General features: G+C 41.7%; 1 protein-coding gene across 2 annotated transcripts in view; it reads left to right on the top strand.

The window, feature by feature from the left end:
- PSME4 (proteasome activator subunit 4) overlaps positions 1 to 23,055 on the top strand; it is a 108,002-nt gene that overhangs the window by 26,170 nt on the left and 58,777 nt on the right. The window contains exons 4-8 of one of the 2 annotated variants that reach the window (XM_075863014.1): positions 9,854 to 9,913; positions 16,051 to 16,095; positions 19,777 to 19,926; positions 20,269 to 20,332; positions 22,298 to 22,372. In XM_075863014.1, the coding sequence (XP_075719129.1) occupies positions 9,854 to 9,913; positions 16,051 to 16,095; positions 19,777 to 19,926; positions 20,269 to 20,332; positions 22,298 to 22,372 (394 nt within the window). The remainder of the gene's footprint in view (positions 1 to 9,853; positions 9,914 to 16,050; positions 16,096 to 19,776; positions 19,927 to 20,268; positions 20,333 to 22,297; positions 22,373 to 23,055) is intronic. The other variant, XM_075863015.1, reaches the window with a different exon arrangement.

The following is a 23,055-nucleotide window of genomic DNA, read 5'->3' as shown; positions in this document are numbered from 1 at the left end:
GTGGCTTAGACTGGCAGCTTGGGTGCTGTTGGTCTCCTGGGTTGCTCCCTCTGCTGGTTCTGTGTTGCTGTGGCATTGGTTGCCATGCGATACTACACTTGATAGAGTAGGGACCCACTTAAGAGGTCGCTGTGAAGTGGCAAGTGGGCTTATACAGTTCAAAATCTAAACGAAGAACCTCCTGTTCATACATTTTTTTAAATTTTGCTGAGCCGCAATAGATCAAGTATAGCAAAGTGGATGTGCTGTCCAGTTTTTCTTCTCTCCCCTTTATGGACGTTCTTTGGATGGTGGTCTCTGGTTTTAAATGCAGTTATCATGGTTTGTGATGTTGCAGGGACTGGTGGTAAATACATTACTGGGGGGCCCCAAACAATAGTCCCGGCCTCAAAGTTTGGGAACCACTGTTTTAGATGATTGAAAGTTGGGATAAATGCTGACAGTACATGGCTGGGTTATATGGCCGTATCTTACTGGCTGCGAATTGTGCAGGAGGTAGAAAGCAGTTGCAACTGTTGGGAGCCCTTCTTATCGCACCCAATGTGTGAAAAGATCCTTGTACAATGAACCTAACCTTTCCCTTGGATAGATGATGTTCACAGATACACGCAAAATCTGAGATCTCACGGAGTCACCGATTTGTATGTGTCGTCTGCCTGTAAGATGATCTCTTTGAATGTTGCTTTATCACTTCCAATCTTTTTCTTAAATTACTTCGCAAAGACCTTTTCTTACTTGTTATATCGAATTTGAATAAGCGTAATCTTGCTGACTATGTAGAGATTTTTTTATTACAAACCCGAAACGATTATGCAATGGTTGACCATAATTGTTATGGTACTTCAAGGTGTTGCCCAGTTTCAGCAAATTAATGTTATTTTTTGTAGAATTAAAAGTTATCAAATTTCCTAATATATTTTGTTTATTCCTCACGGTTTTCAAGATCTCTGCTTGTTATTCAATGTGAACATTCATTGTTTACTTCCAGTCGGTAAAATTCTGTCCATGATCATGTGATGGACACACAGGTGCTGTGATCGTTACAGTATGTGTATTAGAGCTGTATCTTCTAAGGCTCTATTCACACGACAGGGTCTGAGTGTCGGCCGATAAAAACGGTCGTTTTGGTCCGTTTTTTTTCTCTGCAGTTTTGCATCCATTTTGCATCCATTCAGTTTCTTTTACGGGCCGTGTTTTCGTTTTTAACGGCTGATTTTGACCCGTTTTGCATCAGTTCGTTTTTCCCTGTCCGTTTTAAAAACGGATGAATTTAATTTGTATATTTTTTGCCACACACTTCCCTCTGTAGGTAGTGCCATCCGGCCCCCCTTGTGGGTAGTGCCATCCGGCCCCCCATTTGGGTAGTGCCATCCGGCCCCTCATTTGGGTAGTGCTACACAGCCTCCTTTTACATAGCACCACCCTACTTTCCTGTAGATGGTGCCACTGTAGGGGACCCGTTCCAGGAGGTCTGACTTCAATGCCCATATATGGAGAGTGAAGTCAGGGGCTTCTCCTGCATTGGAATCACCGGCCACAGCGACGGGGATTCCGTTTCAGGAGTAGGGGACCACGCCAGGAGAAGTCCCTGATGTGACTGTCCATATATAGACAGTGAAATTAGGGACTTCTGGAGCACAATCCCTGGCCACAGTTTCAGCAACGCTGTGGCGGGGATTGGGGATTCCGCTCCTACAGGGAGAAAAAAAATACCCTCCTCCTCACATTCACTTTGCACTGTGAGAAAAAGAGCACGAATGAGCGGCAGAAAGCTCGGCCGTCACTCGGATCACGTCCGAGTGACAGCCGTGCTTTACACGGCCCCATTGACTTCTATGGGAGCAATGCGGCCGGGAGAACGGCTGAAAATAGGGCATGCTCCATTTTTTTGACGGCCTGGTTTACCGGGCCGTCAAAAAATCGGCCGTGTGAATATCCCCATTTGGGGTCTATTGTTCCTACTGTGGCCGTGTGACGGCCGTTCAAATAACGGCCGTCGCATGGCCAGGAATCCCTGTCGTGTGAATAGGGCCTAGCGATCAGAGCACCTGTGTCCTTCACATGACCGTGGACAGAATTGTATCCACTGAAAGTAAACAATGAAGGTTCCTATTGAATAGCAGAAATTTTTAAAATCGTGCGGAATTAATACAGAAAGTATATTGGAAACATAAATTTTCTGAAAAAGGACAACTCCTATAAAATGATCAGTTCTGGCTGATGGGAATCTCCTCAATTGGTTGAAATGGCAAGTGATTGACTCTAAACTCGGCTTTAGGCCCAGTTCACACCGATTCTTTTGACGGGGAAAACGCGTCGAAATCTGCTGCAAAAAGCGTCCGAAACCGCCTATCATTGATTTCAATGGGAGGCAGAGGCGGTTTTTCCATCAGCGGTTTTTGGCTGCCACATTTCCGCATCTGCCCTCCTATTGAAATTAATGGGAGGCAGAGACAGCGTTTTTCACTGCGATTTTTGGAGTAATTTTGAGGCAGCCTTTTCTGCCTACAAAAAAAACCTGTGTGAACAGGACCTTAAATAGCATGATCATTCATCTTTGAGACCCATTATTGTAACAGAGCGTGGCCCGAAGCAGAGACTTCTCCAGACCCTGAGTGCAGTAATCTCGGATCCTGTCTCTACCTAGTGACCATGTAACTGCGATGGCAGCTCCAGGAAATTAAACTATAAAAAATATCTATAATGTCACCAAAGGGTCTCTTCTGACCTTTATGGGGCCTACACTGTATGAATGAATAAAATTAAAATGAATTGTCAAATATTCAAAAAATAACATATGAAGAATTTGTGAAGAATTATGGCTTTCTAACCCATCCCCAATACACCAGGGGTGTAAATGTAATGCATCGACACTGCCAAACTAGTTCAAGAACCACAAATTAGGGAAACCCGCAAGAAATAACCGACTGTACTAAGAAACATAAATCTAATTTCCTCCCATACATACGAGTGTGAGTCTGAAATTATATGTGCAACAAACGTTGCCTGCATTGCTATTAAAAGCAGAACCCACATGTAATACACATAATGCATTCAGTCAGTTGTTTTCTCAGGCCTGCTATTTATAACGTGAAATGCGTAGTAAGGAAGATATGCGGTCGCTTATGCGTCAGCCTTTTAAATTAAATACATATTTAATGTACCGAACATGTCAGACTTCAATGTATTTAAGTTGACATCCACCAGAAAAATGTTGCAAGTTCACCATAAACTATTGAGTGGCAGTTATCACTATGTTTATGTCAGTGGGCAAGGCTTTAGAGCATGGGTACTCGACTACTTTTAGCAAATGTCCACTTACCAGGGTCTGTCGTCAGGTGTAGACCCAAACTGAAATAGTAAAGATTTGTAGACGGTGCCACGCCCAGTGCCCCCTGTCGGTAGATGCTGCCAGATTCATAAAAATACATATTTAGCAAGTGTTTTTTGCTTGCAGTTGTTTAAACCCCTCATGCGCACCATATTCTATAACCGGGTATGTGTGCGCTGTTGACGAATATGGCACACGCCTCAGTATGGGAGAGACTGGTGCAATATTAATAAATCTCCCCCGTTGTAATTTTTCTCCTTCGTGCAGACTGGTTTTTGTTTTGCCACTGCATTGGTAACTTTTGAATTTTGCTTTTCGGCATCTATTATTATACTGTCACTTTAACACAATCACAAATTAAGAGATCCCGAGACCCACTGAGACAAGTGGCATTAAAGTTGTGGGGCAGCTGCTCATCCCCTATGCAATTTAAAAGCTGACCATCCCTATTACTTAAGGGGTTGGGATTGATCACTATTGGTGTTTTAGATGATTACTACACATGTTAAAGAGGCTCTGTCACCAAATTATAAGTGCCCTATCTCCTACATAAGGAGATCGGCGCTGTAATGTAGATAACAGTGGTTTTTATTTAGAAAAACAATCTATTTTAAACGACTTTATGAGCGATTTTTAGCTTTATGCTAATGAGTTTATTAATGCCCAACTGGGCGTGTGTTTACTTTAGACCAAGTGGGCGTTGTACAGAGGAGTATATGACGCTGACCAATCTGTGACCAATCAGCGTCATGCACTTCTCTCCATTCATTTACACTGCACTAGCGAATATAGTTATATCGTTATGTGCAGTCACAAACACTAACATTGCTGCAGTGTCCTGATAATGAATACACATCACTACCAGCCTGGACGTGATGTGTATTCAGAATCCTGACACGTCTGTAGCGTCTCTGTGAGATTTACAGCAAGGCAAACGTAATCTCGCGAGATTACGATGTAACCTGTCATTTCAAACTAGATTACGTTTGCCTTGCTGGAATCTCACAGAAAAGATTCAGAAGTGGTCAGGGTTCTGAATACACATCACGTCCTGGCTGGTAGTGATGTATATTCATTATCAGGACACTACAGTGATGTTAGTGTTTGTGGCTGCACATAGCGATATAACTATATCGCAAGTGCAGTGTAAATGAATGGAGAGAAGTGTATGAGGCTGATTGGCCACTGATTGGTCAGTGTCATACACTCCTCTGTACAACGCCCACTTGGTCTAAAGTAAAAACACGCCCAGTTGGGCATTAAGAAACTCATTAACATAAAGCTAAAAATCGCTCATAAACTGGTTTAAAATAGATCGTTTTTCTAAATAAAAGCCATTACTGTCACCTACATTATAGTGCCGATCTCCTTCTATAGGAGATAGGGCACTTATAATGTGGTGATTAAGCAGAGTAGCCCTTTTGGATAAAATGATTTATACCTTACAATTTGTTTCTCGTATCTATTGATAGGATATTACTTTATATTATTTTACCACATGTGATGAGCTACGTGTCATATATAGATCTTGATCCACCTGAATTGTGCAATCACTATTGCTTCACATTGTGCATAGAAAGACTCAGGGGTCCTGGAGATGTTTTATTCCTGGTGCTTTTTAGGAGCTCGTCTTACTGATGTTTATCAGCATACAGTATGACCTTTTCCACCAGTGACGAGTTCTCATGTTCTGGCATCAACATGGCAAATCTAAAGCAGACTCAGTAGTATGGCCTGGGTCACCTCCATGCATAAATCATTTCACCATACATTTTTTTTTTTTTCCCACCTTGGGGATTGCATTTTAAGGTTTTTCCATTATTCAATTCAATTCCCCAATATTGTATAATATTCCCCAATATTATATACTATTTATTGCTGAATAGTGCTTTGGGAAATTGCTGAAAATGTAATGACCTATTAAACTCTGTAAAATGGTCATTAAAGGGGTAGTTTGCTTTTCGCAATCCCTTTTTGTTAGACATATTCTCCCATAATAAGCTGATCGCTGGGTGTCCCACTGCTTAGAAGCAGGCGTTCAATTCCTTAAGAGCAACACGGCAAGCGAAATAAATGCTTACACAGTGCCCATTAAAAGGAGTCTGTGTAATGCATGGATTTGTTGGGTCCTTTAAGGTGTGTAGTCCTTTTTGCTGTGGATAATGGGTGGAGGTCCTCAATGGGGAACCGCCATTTAATAAATCAATGTTCCTAAAAAGGGTATTTGAAAATGTCTGCTCAAAATCAAACAACCCTTTTAAAGAATAGGATCACTGATTTTGTCATATTTGGAAATGTATATCCCCGGTCAGGTAATGCAGCACCGTAATCTGTGTTCTAGACCAGCGCTGCATACACAATTCTGCAGGCTTCAGAGCTGAAATCTACCAGTATCTTCTTCCCTTTTTTTTTAGTGATTTACTTTCTTAGAAGTGTATTTTTTACTGATCAGAGAAGAACTTATTGTCCCATTGCATTATAAGGCTGGGTTCACAGAGTTTTTTGCAGGCAGAAAATCTGCCTCAATTTTGAGGCAGATTTTGCTCTGCATGCACGCCGTTTTTAGCTGCGTTTTTCGCCTGCGGGCATTGAGCGCCGATGGGCAAAAAACGCAGCGAAATGCACGTTCTCTGCCTCCCATTGATGTCAATGGGAGGTCAGAGACTTAAACGCCCGAAGATAGGGCATGTTGCTGCTTTTTCCCGCGAGACATCAATGGGAGGCATTTTCGGCAGTTTTTTGGCGTCTCTGCGTCAAAAAACGTGTCAAAAAAAACCTCAGTGTGAACTGACCCTAAGAGTTTAGCGACTGTTCGAGGTGTCTGACTACAAGCTCCAGTGACATCCGGCCTTAGTTGTATTGTTTTTTAACATTTGAATCTTTGACGTTTCTTTGATTTATGGAGGGCGGCTGTCATGAATATTTTGTCCTACATTAGTTTCTACATTTAGGAAGATATTCTAATTAAAAGCTAATCAATGTGTAATAATAAGGAAAACTTATTCTTGAACTTTTGTAGTTTTAAGTATTCTGCAGATTGTCCATATGGGATGTGTGTAGGGATTGGAGTGACTTTTTAACCAGGGCAAAATTGTTATGGCTAGACGACTGGGTCAGGGCATCTGTGAAAAGGCCGGTATTGTGAGGTGTCCTTGGTATGCAGTGCTTAGTACCTACCCAAAGTGGTCCAAGGAAGGACCACCTGTGAACTGGGTCCTGGACGTCCAAGGCTCAGTGATATACACTACCGTTCAAAAGTTTAGGGTCACTTAGAAAGTTCCTTATTTTTGAAAGAAAAGCACAGGTTTTTTCAATGAAGATAACATTAAATTAATCAGAAATACACTCTATACATTGTTAATGTGCTAAATGACTATTCTAGCTGCAAACGTCAAGGTGTATATAGGCCCATTTCCAGCAACCATCACTCCAGTGTTCTAATGGTACATTGTGTTTGCTAACTGTGTTAGAAGGCTAATGGATGATTAGAAAACACTTGAAAACCCTTGTGCAATTACGTTAGCACCGCTGTAAACCGTTTTGCTGTTTAGAGGAGCTATAAAACTGACCTTCCTTTGAGCTAGTTGAGAATCTGGAGCATTACATTTGTTGGTTTGATTAAAAACTCAAAATGTCTAGAAAAAGAGAGCTTTCATGTGAAAATCGACAGTCTATTCTTGTTCTTAGAAATGAAGGCTATTCCAATGCGAGAAATTGCCAAGAAACTGAAGATTTCCTACAACGGTCTGTACTACTCCCTTCAGGGGACAGCACACACAGGCTCTAACCAGAGTAGAAAGAGAAGTGGGAGGCCCCGCTGCACAACTGAGCAACAAGACAAGTACATTAGAGTCTCTAGTTTGAGAAATAGACGCCTCACAGGTCCTCAACTGGCAGCTTCATTAAATAGTACCCGCAAAACGCCAGTGTCAACGTCTACAGTGAAGAGCCGACTCCGGGATGCTGGCCTTCAGGGCAGAGTGGCAAAGAAAAAGCCATATCTGAGACTGGCTAATAAAAGGAAAAGATTAATATGAGCAAAAGCACACAGACATTGGACAGAGGAAGATTGGAAAAAAGTGTTATGGACAGACGAATCGAAGTTTGAGGTGTTTGGATCACACAGAAGAACATTTGTGAGACGCAGAACAACTGAAAAGATGCTGGAAGAGTGCCTGACGCCATCTGTCAAGCATGGTGGAGGTAATGTGATGGTCCGGGATTGCTTTGGTGCTGGTAAAGTGGGAGATTTGTACAAGGTAAAAGGGATTTTGAATAAGGAAGGCTATCACTCCATTTTGCAATGCCATGCCATACCCTGTGGACAGCGCTTGATTGGAGCCAATTTCATCCTACAACAGGACAATGACCCAAAGCACACCTCCAAATTATGCAAGAACAATTTAGGGAAGAAGCAGGCAGCTGGTATTCTATCTGTAATGGAGCGGCCAGCGCAGTCACCAGATCTCAACCCCATAGAGCTGTTGTGGGAGCAGCTTGACCGTATGGTACGCAAGAAGTGTCCATCAAGCCAATCCAACTTGTGGGAGGGGCTTCTGGAAGCATGGGGTGAAATTTCTCCCGATTACCTCAGCAAATTAACAGCTAGAATGCCAAAGGTCTGCAATGCTGTAATTGCTGCAAATGGAGCATTCCAAGACGAAAGCAAAGTTTGAAGGAGAAAATCATTATTTCTAACCTTGTCAATGTCTTGACTATATTTTCTAGTCATTTTGCAACTCATTTGATAAATATAAGTGTGAGTTTTCATGGAAAACACAAAATTGTCTGGGTGACCCCAAACTTTTGAACGGTAGTGTATGTGGGGAGCGAAGGCTGGGCACAAATTGCTAAAACACTTCTGGCTATGATAGAAAGGTGTCAGATCACACAGTGCATCGCAGCCTACCTCTTTTGGGGCTGCTAACTACACAATATTAGGCAGCTGGTTTCAACGTTGCGTCTGATCGGTGTAGAATAGTGGGAAAAAAAACTATTGGAAAAGGAATAATCCATTAATATCAAGTAGAGAAGGATCCAGAATATGGATCTAGCTATGTGGTGTGCAGGATTCTGTGCTTTCTGTTAATGACAGATCTGTGTGTTATCCACACATCTCCTTCTGCATCATATTCTGTACAACGATGTATAGATTATATAATCACATTTTTCATTATTTTCTTTACATTGTCTGATCTCTATTCATTTCCTAGCGTAATCCTAATATCGCATGCCTTGGCGTACATGATCAACCCAATGTGATATGATGACAGAAGTTTTAATTATGGGATTAGGGAGCTTGGTCTTAAAGCATGTGTGTCATGAGACAGAGGCACGTCTAACAAGGACATCTATAATCTGTCTATAAGAGGTAAACTAGTGGGTGCTAGAGATCCCACTATACAGCTCCAAGGGCTATATACTGTTTCTCGCAATAAAGCTGAAAGGGACATATGGGTGGAGTAGTGTGAGCTACTCAACCAACCAGCATTGCTGAGCAAGTTTTCAGCAAAGTTGATTGGCTGAGTGCAGCTGACGGAACCGGTGCTCCTCCAAAATGTCCTTTTCAGCAGGATGTCAGGCTCAGTATATAGCCCCCCCAAATTCTGGTACTCGGAGATGTATAGTGGGGGCTCTTGGCACCGACTATTTTAAAGAGGATCTTTCACTAGTTTATTCATTCACTATCCCCTAACTAATCTAATAGGCGCTGATAACTAGTGTGATTTTATTTATTTTTTTCTTCAATTTTATTTTTCAAAAACGTTTATTTGCATAGTTATGAGCATTTTTCTAAATATGATAATTTGGCTATACTTGCCAAATAGGAGGTGACTCTTTCCTTTCACTCTGAGCGGTGTAATGTTTTCTGTATGACGCTGCCCAATCCGCATACAGCTTCTCCCCTTCCCTGCCCAGCAACACAACGTGATCATATAGTATACAGCTTCCATTCCCGACTGTGTTTTGATATCTCTGGTTGTTTCACAGCTAGAACTGCGATCCTGGTGTCATAAGAAAGATGAAAATCTTTCATATACCACCAGAAGTGCTGTTCTAGGTGGTCCACAGCTGTATATATGGCTGTTTGAAGTGATTCCCCCTTCCCTCCAGCCTCAGTCTCTCACACTGTGTGAAGCAGCTTCATGCTGATAGGTCAGCGTCAGAGGCTGATAGGAGGCTCCACCTCAGGAGAATCGCTGCTGTTGACACCCACTTGTCTAGTATAGCCTCATTTGCATATTTAGAAAAAAACTCCTCATTTAAAATCTTTTAGGGACACAATTGTCACTAGCATTAGCAGTGTGGCAGCACTTATTAGATTAGCTAAGAGATTGGGCATTACTAAACTAGTGACAGAGCCTCTTTAACCCCTTTGTGGCCATTAGATGCCATTGCTGAAAGTGCCTCTGTCCCGCAAAAGAGGTGCTTTAAAGCTAATGCTGAACTTTTTTTCTCAAAAAATAGAATGTTGTGATCTCATTTCATGACTTATGCTTTTGTCTCCATTTCCATATTTAGTTCGTATCGACCAGGCATGTCCTCCACTAAAACAATTGTGCTTAATGTTTTACGTAGGTGGTAAGGACCATTTTTTTTATCTATTTTTTATTTTTTTTTTTGTTCCTGCTCATTGGCTGATATATATATATTTTTTTCCATCCTGCATGCCTAATGCCATTAAAATTCATGTCACGGGTGTTGTGTTGGCAAAGTGCACGATGTTAGCATGTGATAAAACCTGTGACAAATAATCACCCCAGAGGTTAACTCCCAATTACGTGTATGTAACCCCATGTTTACTTACATAACTTAATATCTGAACTGAAACTATAAGACATGCACCTTAAATCAAGGAAAAATTAAAATATCTTCTTGTATTGTATAGATTTGTAAGATTCTGGAAAGCAAAAACGATATATTCTCATTATTTCCAGGCTATCATGCTACAGCAATACAGCTGCGGCTTTATAACACATGCCTAGTTGTGGTCTTTGTATATAGGTTATCTTTGGGTAGTGCATCCCTGCTATTTATTACACGCTTTTATCTTCTTTTAGCGCTGCTTCATTTAGGCACCGCTATGATCAGGGTCTACAGCTTTGTCTACTAGGAGTATGAGGTAGTCTGAAACCCTCCTCCTTTCTTATCACCGACTCAGGCTGATGCACTGTCCCTCCTTTATGCTTTACACTGCAGCTCTGCATATTCCGATAAGATGCTGCAAAAGCCAAGGACAAGCACACCATGGAGAACTGAATTCCATAACGGTTATACACCTCAAGTAACTAAACCATCAGTTAGGATGATTTCCACACAAATATATGTACGTAGGCAAGGATGCCTCAATAAAGAAGATCCAGGAGATCTATTTCATTCCCTAAATTTAGGCTCTCTTAATAATAAACTGCATCCTAATGACAGAATATATGGACAATTCTCAAAACAGGAATTGTAAATTTTTTTTTTATGATTATGTTGGGTGGTTGAAAGTTAAAATGTAGGTTGCCCTTTTGAGGAAATAACCGGAATATATTTATTGGTTGTCGTCAGGGAATCTCTTTGCTCTATGGACAGATACAGTTTATGGTCGGAATGATTCACGGGACTGTAGAATTTGGAGCTCCTGGCAGGTCCATATGTGTATTTTCTAGCACTTTCTCTCTTTTCTATATAGTTGAATGACTTCTTTTGAATACAATTTTTGAGTAGCCGTGTCCGGCGTTATTCCGCAGCATGGTTAAGGCTTTATGCAATACAAAGCTGTTGTGTGATTCCTCCATATACCACTGTATTTTTCATTTTAAGTAATGCTTTTTGGGGAGAATACGGTCTGTAATATGGCATGCCCAGACTCTGAGAAGAAACCTCTGTGTGCCTCCACGTAGAAATAAAATCCACAAAGGGGCTCAGCAGGGACCAATGAAATGTTACGGTCAGTCCTTTTGGCATCTACACACAACTGTGTGCATGATGTGTGGATGCGCACACCTAGTTTAGTGCAGTATAGACCGTATTGTCCTTCCATCATGATGCATAGAGCTTCACAAGCATTTTATTGTACAGTAGAAGCCTTTGTATATTGGTTTGCAGTATAGAAGCTCTTGAATATGTTGTGTGTTTTCATGCCTTTACAGAGGACTTCTCTGCTCTCCTCTCTTAGGCCTCGTTCACATCTGCGTTGAGGTCCCGTTCTGACGTTCCGTCTGAGCTTTCCGTCAGAACGGGACCCTGAACACAGACAAACCTCTGGTTTCGGTTTGTGATAGTTCGGCGTCCCGTTCTGACGGAAAGCTCCGACGGAACGTCAGAACTTGACCCGAACGCAGATGTGAATGAAGCCTTAGTAAATACTTGTGTTTTCTCATGAAATAGAAGTTCTAGAGCAGATTTTGTTGTTCCGGCCGACCATCTAATGTGTAGCCGACGTCTGTTAGGAAAATTTGGCGATAAAAAGGATCAGGCACGTTGATTTTCAACATACCTAATCCCTTGTTCTCAAGGGAGATAAGTGGCCGCCCGAGGTGTCTGCAGCTGCTTATTCCCTTTGTCCCTTTTGAGAACGCTTGCTTGCTTTGTGAGGTTGACAACTATTGAAGGTGTTTGGCTACCTTTAATGTGGCTGCCATAACTGAATCCTTGCAGGTGGTTCACACGCGCTCCTCCTTTATGGCTTGCATAAGGTGAACAAGTCCAGTATTGTGCTTACACATGGGCGTCTCTGAGAAGTTAATGCTTTATTCCTAGTTTACTCTGACAGTGGTTGAAACCAGTTTGTGTGTGTGATAGGAACCGTAATCTATTTGCGCTTCTATCAGGGCAAGTCTCATGGAGTCGGTTCACTCATGAGTGTATGTGGAAACTGGAGTGCCCAGAAAAAACATCCACACCTTCATGTGGAGAACATACAAACTTCACGGAGATAACCCTACTTTGGCCATACACATACTTTATGAACTTGCCTCTGATCTTCCAGTATTTTTCTCTATAGGGACGCTTGTCATTAAAGGGGCATACATCAGTATATTAATAATCAAAATGATTTTCGCAGTGGAAAATTATTCTGAATGTTTCAACTATACATGCGTTGCTGCGGTTTTTTTTTTGTTTCAATTTTCTGCATTCACTCAATCCACAAGACCTCAATCACTGTGACTAGCTGTACTATAGTGCTTGTTTATAAACAGGAGTGTACATGGTGTTCCACGCTTGCCTCGTCTATGGACTTGTTGACTGTAAGAAAAAAGAAGTTCTCTGGTTTATCTATTTTTCCTGAGATCCGCTCTCATGGACCAAAATAATACGGGATATATATTAATTTGTAGGAAGGACACATGCAAAACAGCAAAAAAGTTATACTAAACTTTCTTTGAAACTGTTATATCCCTCTGTCAGTGCTGGTGTACCGACAGTGCCGTGATTTTTCAGACTTGAAAGGTAACCGAGCAGAGGGATCGGTATAAAATAGAGATATATTCTATGTTGTGATCAGCGGAATTTCCAATGGATCTAATCTGTTGTAGGGAAAAAAATCAACAAGATAAAAATATATGTTGTAAACCTCAAGCCTCCGGAAGGTGCCCAGACATCGTACTGATGTAGGAGGTTCTTCTTAAGTCGTCCCTCATGGCACTTGCCAGACGAGGTAGCACTTCACAAATGTTTAGGAACAGCGCTGTCTGATATCTCCAGTGTTCCTGGCCTGGTAAGCACTGTTACTACCACTATTGTAAGCACCACCATCCTGCTCAATGATCGTGCCGAGAGCCACTGATGACACCTGTCAGTCAACAGATTGACAGGCGATTTGTTGATCTCTCAGCTGCGCAACAAGTTTGAATTTGACTTTACTACATGGAATTCAAGTACCATAGAGAAAAGTTAAAAATGCCGTTTGCATTTTAGGCCCATATACATCACGTTTTTGCCATAGGTTTAGAGAACATGCTGGCAAAATATCATGATCTATACCTATAGGCCCCCATGTTTAAAAAAAATTAAAAAAAAATAAAAATGCTTTTTACAGGATTCTTTTGTATGGAATAGCGTAGCCTATTGTCTTACGCTGTGCTAATGTAAACCTATGGACATAATGTGTACGCAGGGAGCTTCCCTGGCGTACATGTTAAAAGTACATTGTAAATATATACAGTATAAGGCCCTGTTCGTGTATGAACACTTGGCAAACGGATTTGCTTCATTTTAAGCATGGAGTAGTGTTTGAAGTATATCGTATGTGCATAACCGTGGTGGTACACAAGGCATATGACCAAGACTTACTGGGCCTTGGGTAGAAAAAGTGGATAAGATCCCAGTCCAGCTTAGTTATTTTTTGGCATGATACGGTATGCCGTGTAACTAGTCACATTGACCACGATTTCCAGCACATACCGTTGTTTGAAGAAAGACGTCTATAATGCTCATGGTGCATGAAGTACATATTAATGATCAGCTTTTGTGTATCTGGGACCTTTAAACGTCAGCTGTTTTAAGAAGAGGCAGCTGTCCAAAAAAATACTACACTGCCCATATGCTTGCGTCATTCCCCCAGCACGAGAAAGCAGGACGAATGCTCATGGAAACCGTAGCAACCTAATTTGAGAATAGTTTTTCTTCGCCTCAGGATGAAAAGGAACATTGCGACGTGTGCTACAAGCCTTGTTAATGTTGGTTCCCACAGTTGTGTGCAGCCATCAAAATCATCCCATTGCCTTGTTGAACGGGACCAAAGATTTGCATGAGTGTTAGACAGACAAATTTATTTTTTTAATTTTTTTTTTAATATATATTTGCAAATAAAGTTTAGCCATTGTCTGCTAAAAAAAAGTTCTTTTCCAACAAACTTTCTGTATGAAATCCCAGCGGTTTTTGTGCTTACACTCATTCAGTGGAAACCTTTGTTTATTTCAGGGATAAAAATTAGTCCTGGTCATGAAACGGTGCATGGTACGTTACAAGACACCGCTCTGATAACTGCACTCTAAGGCTTGGTTCATACCACGTTTTTGCATCCTGTTGAAACGTCCATATTTTTTTTTATTTTTTTTTTACAGAAAGTCTTTTAAACACAGCAGTAGATTGTTTTCAGGACCGAAAATTGAAACAGATCCTGATGGAAACAAGTCAAACACACTTTTTCCCATAATGGAAGCCCCATTGAAAACCAATGTATCCGTTCACATCTGCACTAAGTTTTTCAGTTCTCTTTTGCTGGGCCCATTGCATTATGGATACTGACCGCACCCGCCTGAACCCATTGACTTTTATGGATTCTGTCGGGTTTCCGTCAGGGTGTCAATTGTTTTACCAGAATAAATAGCGCAGCAGGCTGCGCTCCTTTCAGCAATTTTTACTGGAACTGCGACAGGCCTCTAACGAACCATCCAATGCAGATGTGAACACAGCCTAAGGCCCCATGCACACGAACGTGTTTTTGCGGCCGCAATTCCCCCGAAAATCCACGGGAGAATTGCGGCCCCATTCTTTTCTATGGGGCCATGCACACGACCGTAGTTTTTGCGGTCCTTGCACGGCCCGGGAGCCCGGACCGCAGAAAGAGCGGGCATGTCTTTTATTACGGCCCTGTTCTGCGGTCCGGGCTCATTGAAAACAATGGCGGCGGCCATGTGCATGTCCCGCGATTTGCGGGCGGCCTGCGGCTGACAGTCCGCAGCCGGCCGACCCGAAAATCACGGCCGTGCACACGGCTACGGTCGTGTGCATGAGGCCTTAATGGTTATGTTTTTTAAAGATCACAAACCAACACAAATGGATGTTTAAACAGGATAGCCGCAAAACGTGAGGTGAACGGGCTGTTACAGGACATATTTTTATCCGCAGGAAATAGGCATACTGAGATCTTTGAGGAATGCTTACAGAAAGATCCTCAAAGAATTAATACAAGAAATATATTGGAATATTATTTGACATTACATTATGCAATGAATATCCTTCGTTTGAAACAATAACACCCCTTTAAATCCATAACGCGCAGCTCCCATATACATGACACTTGTGTAGCCGTGTTTGGCTATGTTAAAATACAACCTCCTTCCCCCACCCCGATTACATTTCCTTTCCTAGTATGCCGTGCGATTTAATTTCTATGAATGTTCGACATGACATTGCCCTTATGGGAGTTTTATACTCCACTATCTTATACTACTTATATCTTCTACTAATAGCCGGTAAGTGTTGTTAAGACTAGTGACCCCATCAAGGTGAAAATTTGCCAAGTGGAACCATGTAGGTATTCATGCTTCATTTAGTAATAGAAAACGAATAGATTATTACTACTAACCGTTAGTAATGATCAGGCATGTTTTATCATTTTTAAAGAGGCTTTTTGGGATTCTTACTCCTGAGTTCCCCTCTTCTTACCTTGGGAGTCATGCAGCGGTCTGTGCAGGCTGGAAACCCTATCATAGCCATATAATACTGAACTTACCGATGGGATATGCATTAATTTTATAGGAAGCAACATTTTAAATAATATAAATATCTACAGTGTGCATATAAATGGTGCACATAACCAACATTCGGAAATACTCATCACCGCCTGCCTTCGTCATTGAGCATTGCATTTTTGTGGTCAATCTGTGAACCGTATAAACATTATGTTCAGTCAGAAAACTTCACTTCCATTATATTGGTTATGAATGCTAGAAATAATAATTTTTCACCATTACTTTAATGTATTTTTGTTTTCTTTCTTTCAGCTCTGTAGAAGGTGTCCTGAAAACACTAGTGAAAGCCTGTCGACCGTAAGTCTGCTAATGCATAAAAAAAAGTATATGCCTAAAATAAAAATGATTCTATGGAATGTCTTACTGCACATAACAAGCCATGCGTTCTCTTAGGCTGGGTTCACACACACTATTTACGGCTCCAAAGCGGCAGCAAACATCTGCCCATTCATTTGAATGGGCTTTACGGTGTTCTGTGCCGACGGTCATTTTTTTTACGCGCCGCTGTCAAATGACGGCGCGTAAAAAAGACGCCCGCGTCAAAGAAGTGCCTGTAACTTCTTGAGACTTAATTGGAGCCGTTTTCCCTTGACTCCATGGAAAAACAGCTCCAATTACGTCCGTAATGGATGCAGCGAAAAGCGCCTGCACTTGCCATTACGTCTGAAATTGCGGAGCTGTTTTCTCCTGAAAACAGCTCCGTGATTTCAGCCGTTACGGACGTGTACATGTGAACATACCCTAATAGTCCTCTTATTTGACAATGCGGGATTTAGGCAGAAAGTCCAGTGTGCTCCGTTGATCTGTATACAACACAAACAGTAGAGGCTAAACCCAATCAAATGATCTTCTGATACGTCATAGCCGCGTGTAGGAAGGTCACATTGGGGACATATGTTATCTCAGACAACTTAAATTCCAGAAAGAAGGAGCTCTATAGAGAGTTAAAGGGAATATGTTGCTAGAATTTTTATTTTTTATTTTTTTTAGTTAAACCGTTATATACATGATTAGACATGGTTATAATTTTTTTACATTTTTTCACAAGTCAGGAAATATTATAAATTAGATTCTAATTTATAACATTTCCCTGTGCTGGTCACTAGAGGGAGCAATTCCCAAAATTGCAGCATTGGCATGTGGTAAAGCAACCACATTGCTTTATGCTGCAAAATTGGTGTAAACACACACACTCTAGCGTCCTCAAACAATCCCCCCTCCTTTATCGTGGCTAGTGCCAGGAGAAAGGAGGGGATTGAATGTTCAAACCTCCTACACTGTGTGCCGCCATTTTCTGAGCGAATGCACAGTGTAGTAGGCTTACATACAGTGGTAATCACACAGTAAAACACGAACTAACACAGACATAACTTACCTGCTCCTGCCGCCGCCGCTCCCTCCGGTCCGTACGCTCCGTCTGCTCCCTCCGCTCCTAGTGCTTTAGAACACGTGTCCGGAAGCCGCGACCGGAAGTAGTAATCTTACTGTCCGGCCGCGGCTTCCGGTCCACAAGAAAATGGCGCCGGATGTCGCTCGGCCGAAGACCTTCCATTTGGACTGTGTGGGAGCGGCGCATGCGCCGTTCCCACACAGACGGCGTACACCATAGTGAATGCGAACGGCTCCCGTTCGCATTCTCTATGGGGATGTATGTGCCGTATTCCATCTCTGTATGTGTCGTTAATCTACACATACAGACATGAAAAAAAAATGGCAGCCCCCATAGTGAAGAAAAAGTTTGAAAAAAAAAAAGTTAAACACAAACACACAAATACATTTTTTTTTAATAAAACACGAAAAGCAAATTGATCTAAAAAATTTTTTCCCGCGGCACCCTTCCTTTAAAGGCTTTGTAAACCCTAACCCCAATACTGAGCAAATCTAAATTTATCAACTTAGATTTGATCGGTATTAGGATTATATTGTGTGTTAGAGGCACACAGGAACTGCTGTCAGTCCAGATGACTGATGGATTCGACTAAAAGCGATGTTAGGCCTCGTTCACATCTGCGTTGGAGGCACTGGTATAGCAGATCCGCCTCTCATTGAAATCAAATTTTTGGCCGTTTCTTGGCACGTTTTCCGACGCGGTTTCCACGTCAAATAACTCTGTGTGAACTCCCCCTTAAACTCCTCTAGCTCTTCTCAAACATTAGTCCTTTAATGAAAATCTGTGGTTATCGGGCGCCACAGATTCCACAAATGTGATATTCTCGACCAATCAAAAATCATTTTATCTGGATGTCCTCTCAAGTTAATTAATTTTTTTACAATTGGCTGCTAATGACATGAATTAACATAACGAGCAGTACTCACCTTTCCTTTAGGCTGGGTTCACACAACCTATTTTCAGAGGTAAACGAGGCGTATTATGCCTCGTTTTATGTCTGAAAATAGGGCTACAATACGTCGGCAAACATCTGCCTATTCATTTGAATGGGTTTGCCGACGTACTGTGCAGACAACCTGTCATTTACACGTCGTCGTTTGACAGCTGTCAAACGACGACGCGTAAAAATACAGCCTCGTCAAAAGAAGTGCAGGGTACTTCTTTCAGACGTAATTTGAGCCGTTCTTCATTGAACTCAATGAAGAGCAGCTCAAGATTTACGGCTGTCAGAGAAGCCTCGCAAAATGCGAGGAGGAGCATTTACGTCTGAAACAAGGCAGCTGTTTTCTCCTGAAAACAGTCTGTCATTTCAGACGTAAAAGCCTGCTATCGTGTGCACATACCCTAACCCTCGGTGCTCCAGTCCTGGTGCTCTGGCGGCACTACCTGTGATTTGCTGAAGAGGTCAAATGCTTACTGCATGTAAACAATCACCGGGAGTGCCACCGGAGCATCAGCGCTGAATCACCGAGGGTAAAGGATAGGGGAGTACTGCTTGCTTTGTTAATTCATGTCATTTGCAGCCATTATTAAAAAAAAAAAAAAAACCCCTTAGGAACCTAGATAACCCCTTCAGTGCAGCAAATTTGTTCTTGGCATTTGGTGTTTTCCTATTTTTTGGAAATAAAGCCTTGTATTATTGAATGTTATACAACTTTGCAACTTTTCTTTCAATTTCAGTTCCTCACCATTTTCAAGATATTTGTTTGCCATCAGTGAATGGGAACATTCTTCTTTATATCAAGAGTTTATAAACCATGTATGTCTCATAGCTGAGAGTTAGCTACAATCACATCCAGTCTTGGCTATGCGTGTGTAAACAGCCTGGATGCCTGACTGCTACTTTTCACCCGCATTGATAAATTGTAGCACCATCAGGAAAGAATCTTTTGCTGCTTAATGCATTGGATATAACTGAAGCACACTCAGCTGGAAGAAATGTTAGGGCCTGTTCACACGGCGTATTTTGACAAGCTTTTTTGAGCAGAAACCGCTCTGCAAAACTCGTCAAACTGGCCGAAAATGCCTCCCATTGATTTCAATGGGAGGCGGGAGCGGTTTTCTCCAGCGAACGGTAAAACCGCCTCGCAGGAGAAAGAAGGGACATGCCCTATCTTCGCGCGTTTACGCCTCTGACCTCCCATTGACATCAATGGGAGGCAGAGAGAGCGTATTTTGCGGAGATTTTTGCCCGTAGCACTCAATGGCCGCGGGTGAAAAACACGGCGAAAAATCGCGGAAAACGACGTGCAAAAAGGACAAAATCTGCTTCAAAATCCCAAACCGAATTTTGAGGCAGAATTTTCCTCCTGCAAAAAACTGTGTGAACACAGCCTTAGGTCTATACGGGTCTTCAGCCTCCTGATGTAAACAATGTTTCCATTCACTGACTGTCCAGTAGAATCTAAAAAAATTGAAAGAAATTGAAACACAAAGTATATTAGAAAGTTAAGTAACCTGTTATACAATGATTACATTTTATTCATATAACACAAAAACCCCCTTTAATGTGCATGATAATGCAAGTTTCATCGGTGTTAATATCTGTATGCCTTTACTAAAGTGATTTTTTTTCTTTTTTCCCCCAGTTATTTTCCAGACGATGCAACAGCAGAAATGCTTGAAGAATGGCGGCCTTTATTGTGTCCTTTTGATGTTACCATGCAAAAGGCTATTAGTTATTTTGAATTATTCTTACCTACCTCCCTGCCTCCAGGACTTCATCATAAAGGTTTTAGGTGAGGAAACCAGTTAAAATGTATAGGAAATATAAGGATGAGTCCAAACTTTCATAGCAAAAAGCAAGAAAAAAATGAATTCCCCTTACATTTTTTACGACATTTTTTTAATGCTTTGTTGGATAAGCCATGCTGCTACACAAAGGCCAGCACTGTTGGCTGCATAATAGGAATGGGGCTAACTTGGCCTACTTGATGATCTCTGGCACATCGAGCCATTCCCTCTTTCGGATTTAGTAGTATAAGATCTTGTCTTCCTGCAGTCAGATCATAAGGAATTGACATGGGCTATTACATATGTACCGGTTTGTTCCATTCTAATGTTGATGATTTTCTTTTCAGACTTTGGTTTGATGAACTTATGGGCCTATGGCTTTCAGTGCAGAATCTTCCTCAGTGGGAAGGGGTAGGTATCATTGTCTTTGAAGAACTAATGTACCGTGTTACACAAGCTATGATAATCATTTTTATTTTGGAAACCTTTATATTACTGTTTTCTATCTTAATTGAGGTTTGCCGACCATTAACGTTGATCGCATATTGATTAGATATGCCATCAAAATGATCAGTAGGAGGGTTTGACTGCTGGGAGCTCCAACAATGCCTACGATTCCTCCACGTGAAGCCGTGCCTCTCCTGACTAGCACTGTGTTGACCATTTCAGGACAAGCTTGCGAGTGAATAGGGGTATATTGAATAAAGCTGATGAGGCCATGGCCACTTCATGGTAGGCTTTGTGGGGGTGTCAGTGGTCAAACCACCACCGATCAGACGTTGGTATTGATTTAGTTTGTCATAGAAAAACCCTTTAATGAGCCATAGATGGGGTTGTAAGGCTAAGTTCACACTACCGTCCTCTTCCGTTTAGCTCTCTTCCCTCAGAGATAGAGATGACCGATAGCTTAAACAGAAAGCATTGCTTCCGTTTGAATTATTAATGATTTCAATGGTAATTCTTATGTTTCAGTTGCATTCCTTTTGCCTCCGTTCACTACGTTTCCAAAAAAGTACTGTCTGCAGCACTTTTGCTTCTTTAAAAAAAAAAACGGAAACCTAGCGAACAGAGGGAAATGGAATGCAACTGAAAAAATAAGAATTACCAATGAAATCATTGGTAATTCAAACGGAAGCAATGCTTTCCGTATTTTCTTTCTGTCATCTCTTCCTCTGACGGAAGAGAGCTAAACGGAAGATGATAGTGTGAACTAAGCCTAACGTGGCAATGTTTACAGAAGAGCTGTCATGAGAGCCATCACTGGACAGCAATGATACATCTTTCCTCGGCTGCAAGGATCGTCCTGATTGAAATGTCAATCAGATTCCTGGGAATTACTTTTTAAATCACCCATTGTTCATCAGTGGTTTAAAATGTCATTGGGGAAGATGTATTAATACTGGTGCAAAGGAACAGTAGAGTGGTTTTCCATGGCAACCAATCAGGTTTCTACTTTCTTTCTCCAAAAAATGAGTGAAAGGTGGAATCTGATTGGTTGCCATGATCGGCTACTCCGCTTTTCTTCTTCACCAGTTTTGATTAAATCTCCTGTGTAAACCAGCTTGTAGAATCCATCTGCACAGGTTTGTATGTTCTGTCTGTGTTTGCATTGGTTTTCCCCGGGCACTCCTGTTTTCGTCACACTCCGAAAGCATAGATGTGATCAAATAAGTGCTATAAAATAAAAGGGTCTCTAAAGGATGACAAATTTGTGTAACAGGCTTGACCTGTCAGCTCTCCTGACAGATCTGTTTTAGCAAGTACTAATGAAATAAAATTTTGGGAACCTCTTTTCTCAGAATTCTGCGTTGTACTGTTCCTCTGTTATTCCTCCTGGAAATGTATGGCTAAGTTGACAACTGGGTGTTACCACTCCCCTTGTCAATGCGAGCTAACAGTGTCATAATGTGTTGGGACAGACGTTATTGACAAGAGCAAGTGGGAGGAATCCCTTACTATTATGAGAAAAAAGTTAAACGTCTTTCGTCTAATGCGCACGACCGTAGTGGTTTTGCGGGCTGCAAAATCTCGGAGCCATTGCAATTCATTTGTTTGCTAAAAACCTGCTGATGTGCATCCCTGTGTCATCAGTATTCATGGAGCCGCAACAGTTTGTCAAGCCGCAAATCTGGACTGTAAAATGATTTGTCCTGATTTTCTTTTTTTTTTTTGTGGCCCGGATTCACAGCCCCCACATGGATCCATCATCATTATGGTCGTGTGCATGGCTACATAGAAATTGCGGATGGCACATGGACAAAAAAAACTACGGTTCTGTGCATGAGGCCTTAGTCTGTGTTACATAAGCAGCTTTCAGTTTCTAAAAATGTTGATTCTACTTGTGTATTTACTTCCTTCTCTGTTTTTTCATTGTAGCATTTGGTGAACCTCTTTGCACGTTTAGCTAATGATAACATCGGTTACATTGATTGGGATCCTTACGTACCAAAGGTAATCTAGGAGTGATTTGTTTTCATTTTGTTAAGGAGAAGTCTCTTCTGCACATAAAGCTAGGGTCTGGGAGACGGGAGGTATGATCGGGAACAGGCAGACCTTTGTTGCGTTATGTGTTTTCACCAAGTGAATGGCATGACTGTACTTCTGCTTTAGTGTTGAGCTTTTTCCACAAATACTAATAAAATGGTTGTTCAGTAACTGAGGCTTAATCTTTGTATATTGAAATGTTATGTGATTTTTAGTATACTGTCTTAGGCCCTGTTCACACTGAGGTTTTTTTTACGTTGAAACCGCGCCAAACAACGATTGAAACCGCCTCCCATTGAAATAAAATTGAAAAAAAATGCTGGCGGGAAAAATAAGTCATGCCCTTTCTTCGGGCGTTTCCGTCTCTGACCTACCATTGATATCAATGGGAGGCAGAGAAAGGGGGCCTTAGGCCCTGTTCACCCTGAGTTGTTTGCCAAGGAAAACACATCGGAAACCGCCGCAAAAAACGTCCGAAATCGCCTCCCATTGATTCCAATGGGAGACGGAGGCGTTTCTTTCCCGAGAGCAGATCGAAACGCTCGCAGGAAATAGAAGCGACATGCCTTTTCTAAGGGCGTTTGCGTCTCTAACCTCCCATTGACATTAATGGGAGGCAGAGAAGGCGTTTCGCGGCTGAAAAACGCAGC

The sequence above is a fragment of the Rhinoderma darwinii genome, chromosome 4 (genome assembly GCF_050947455.1).
Source record: "Rhinoderma darwinii isolate aRhiDar2 chromosome 4, aRhiDar2.hap1, whole genome shotgun sequence".
Lineage (NCBI taxonomy): Eukaryota > Metazoa > Chordata > Amphibia > Anura > Rhinodermatidae > Rhinoderma > Rhinoderma darwinii.
This window is presented reverse-complemented; position numbering and strand designations above follow the sequence as displayed.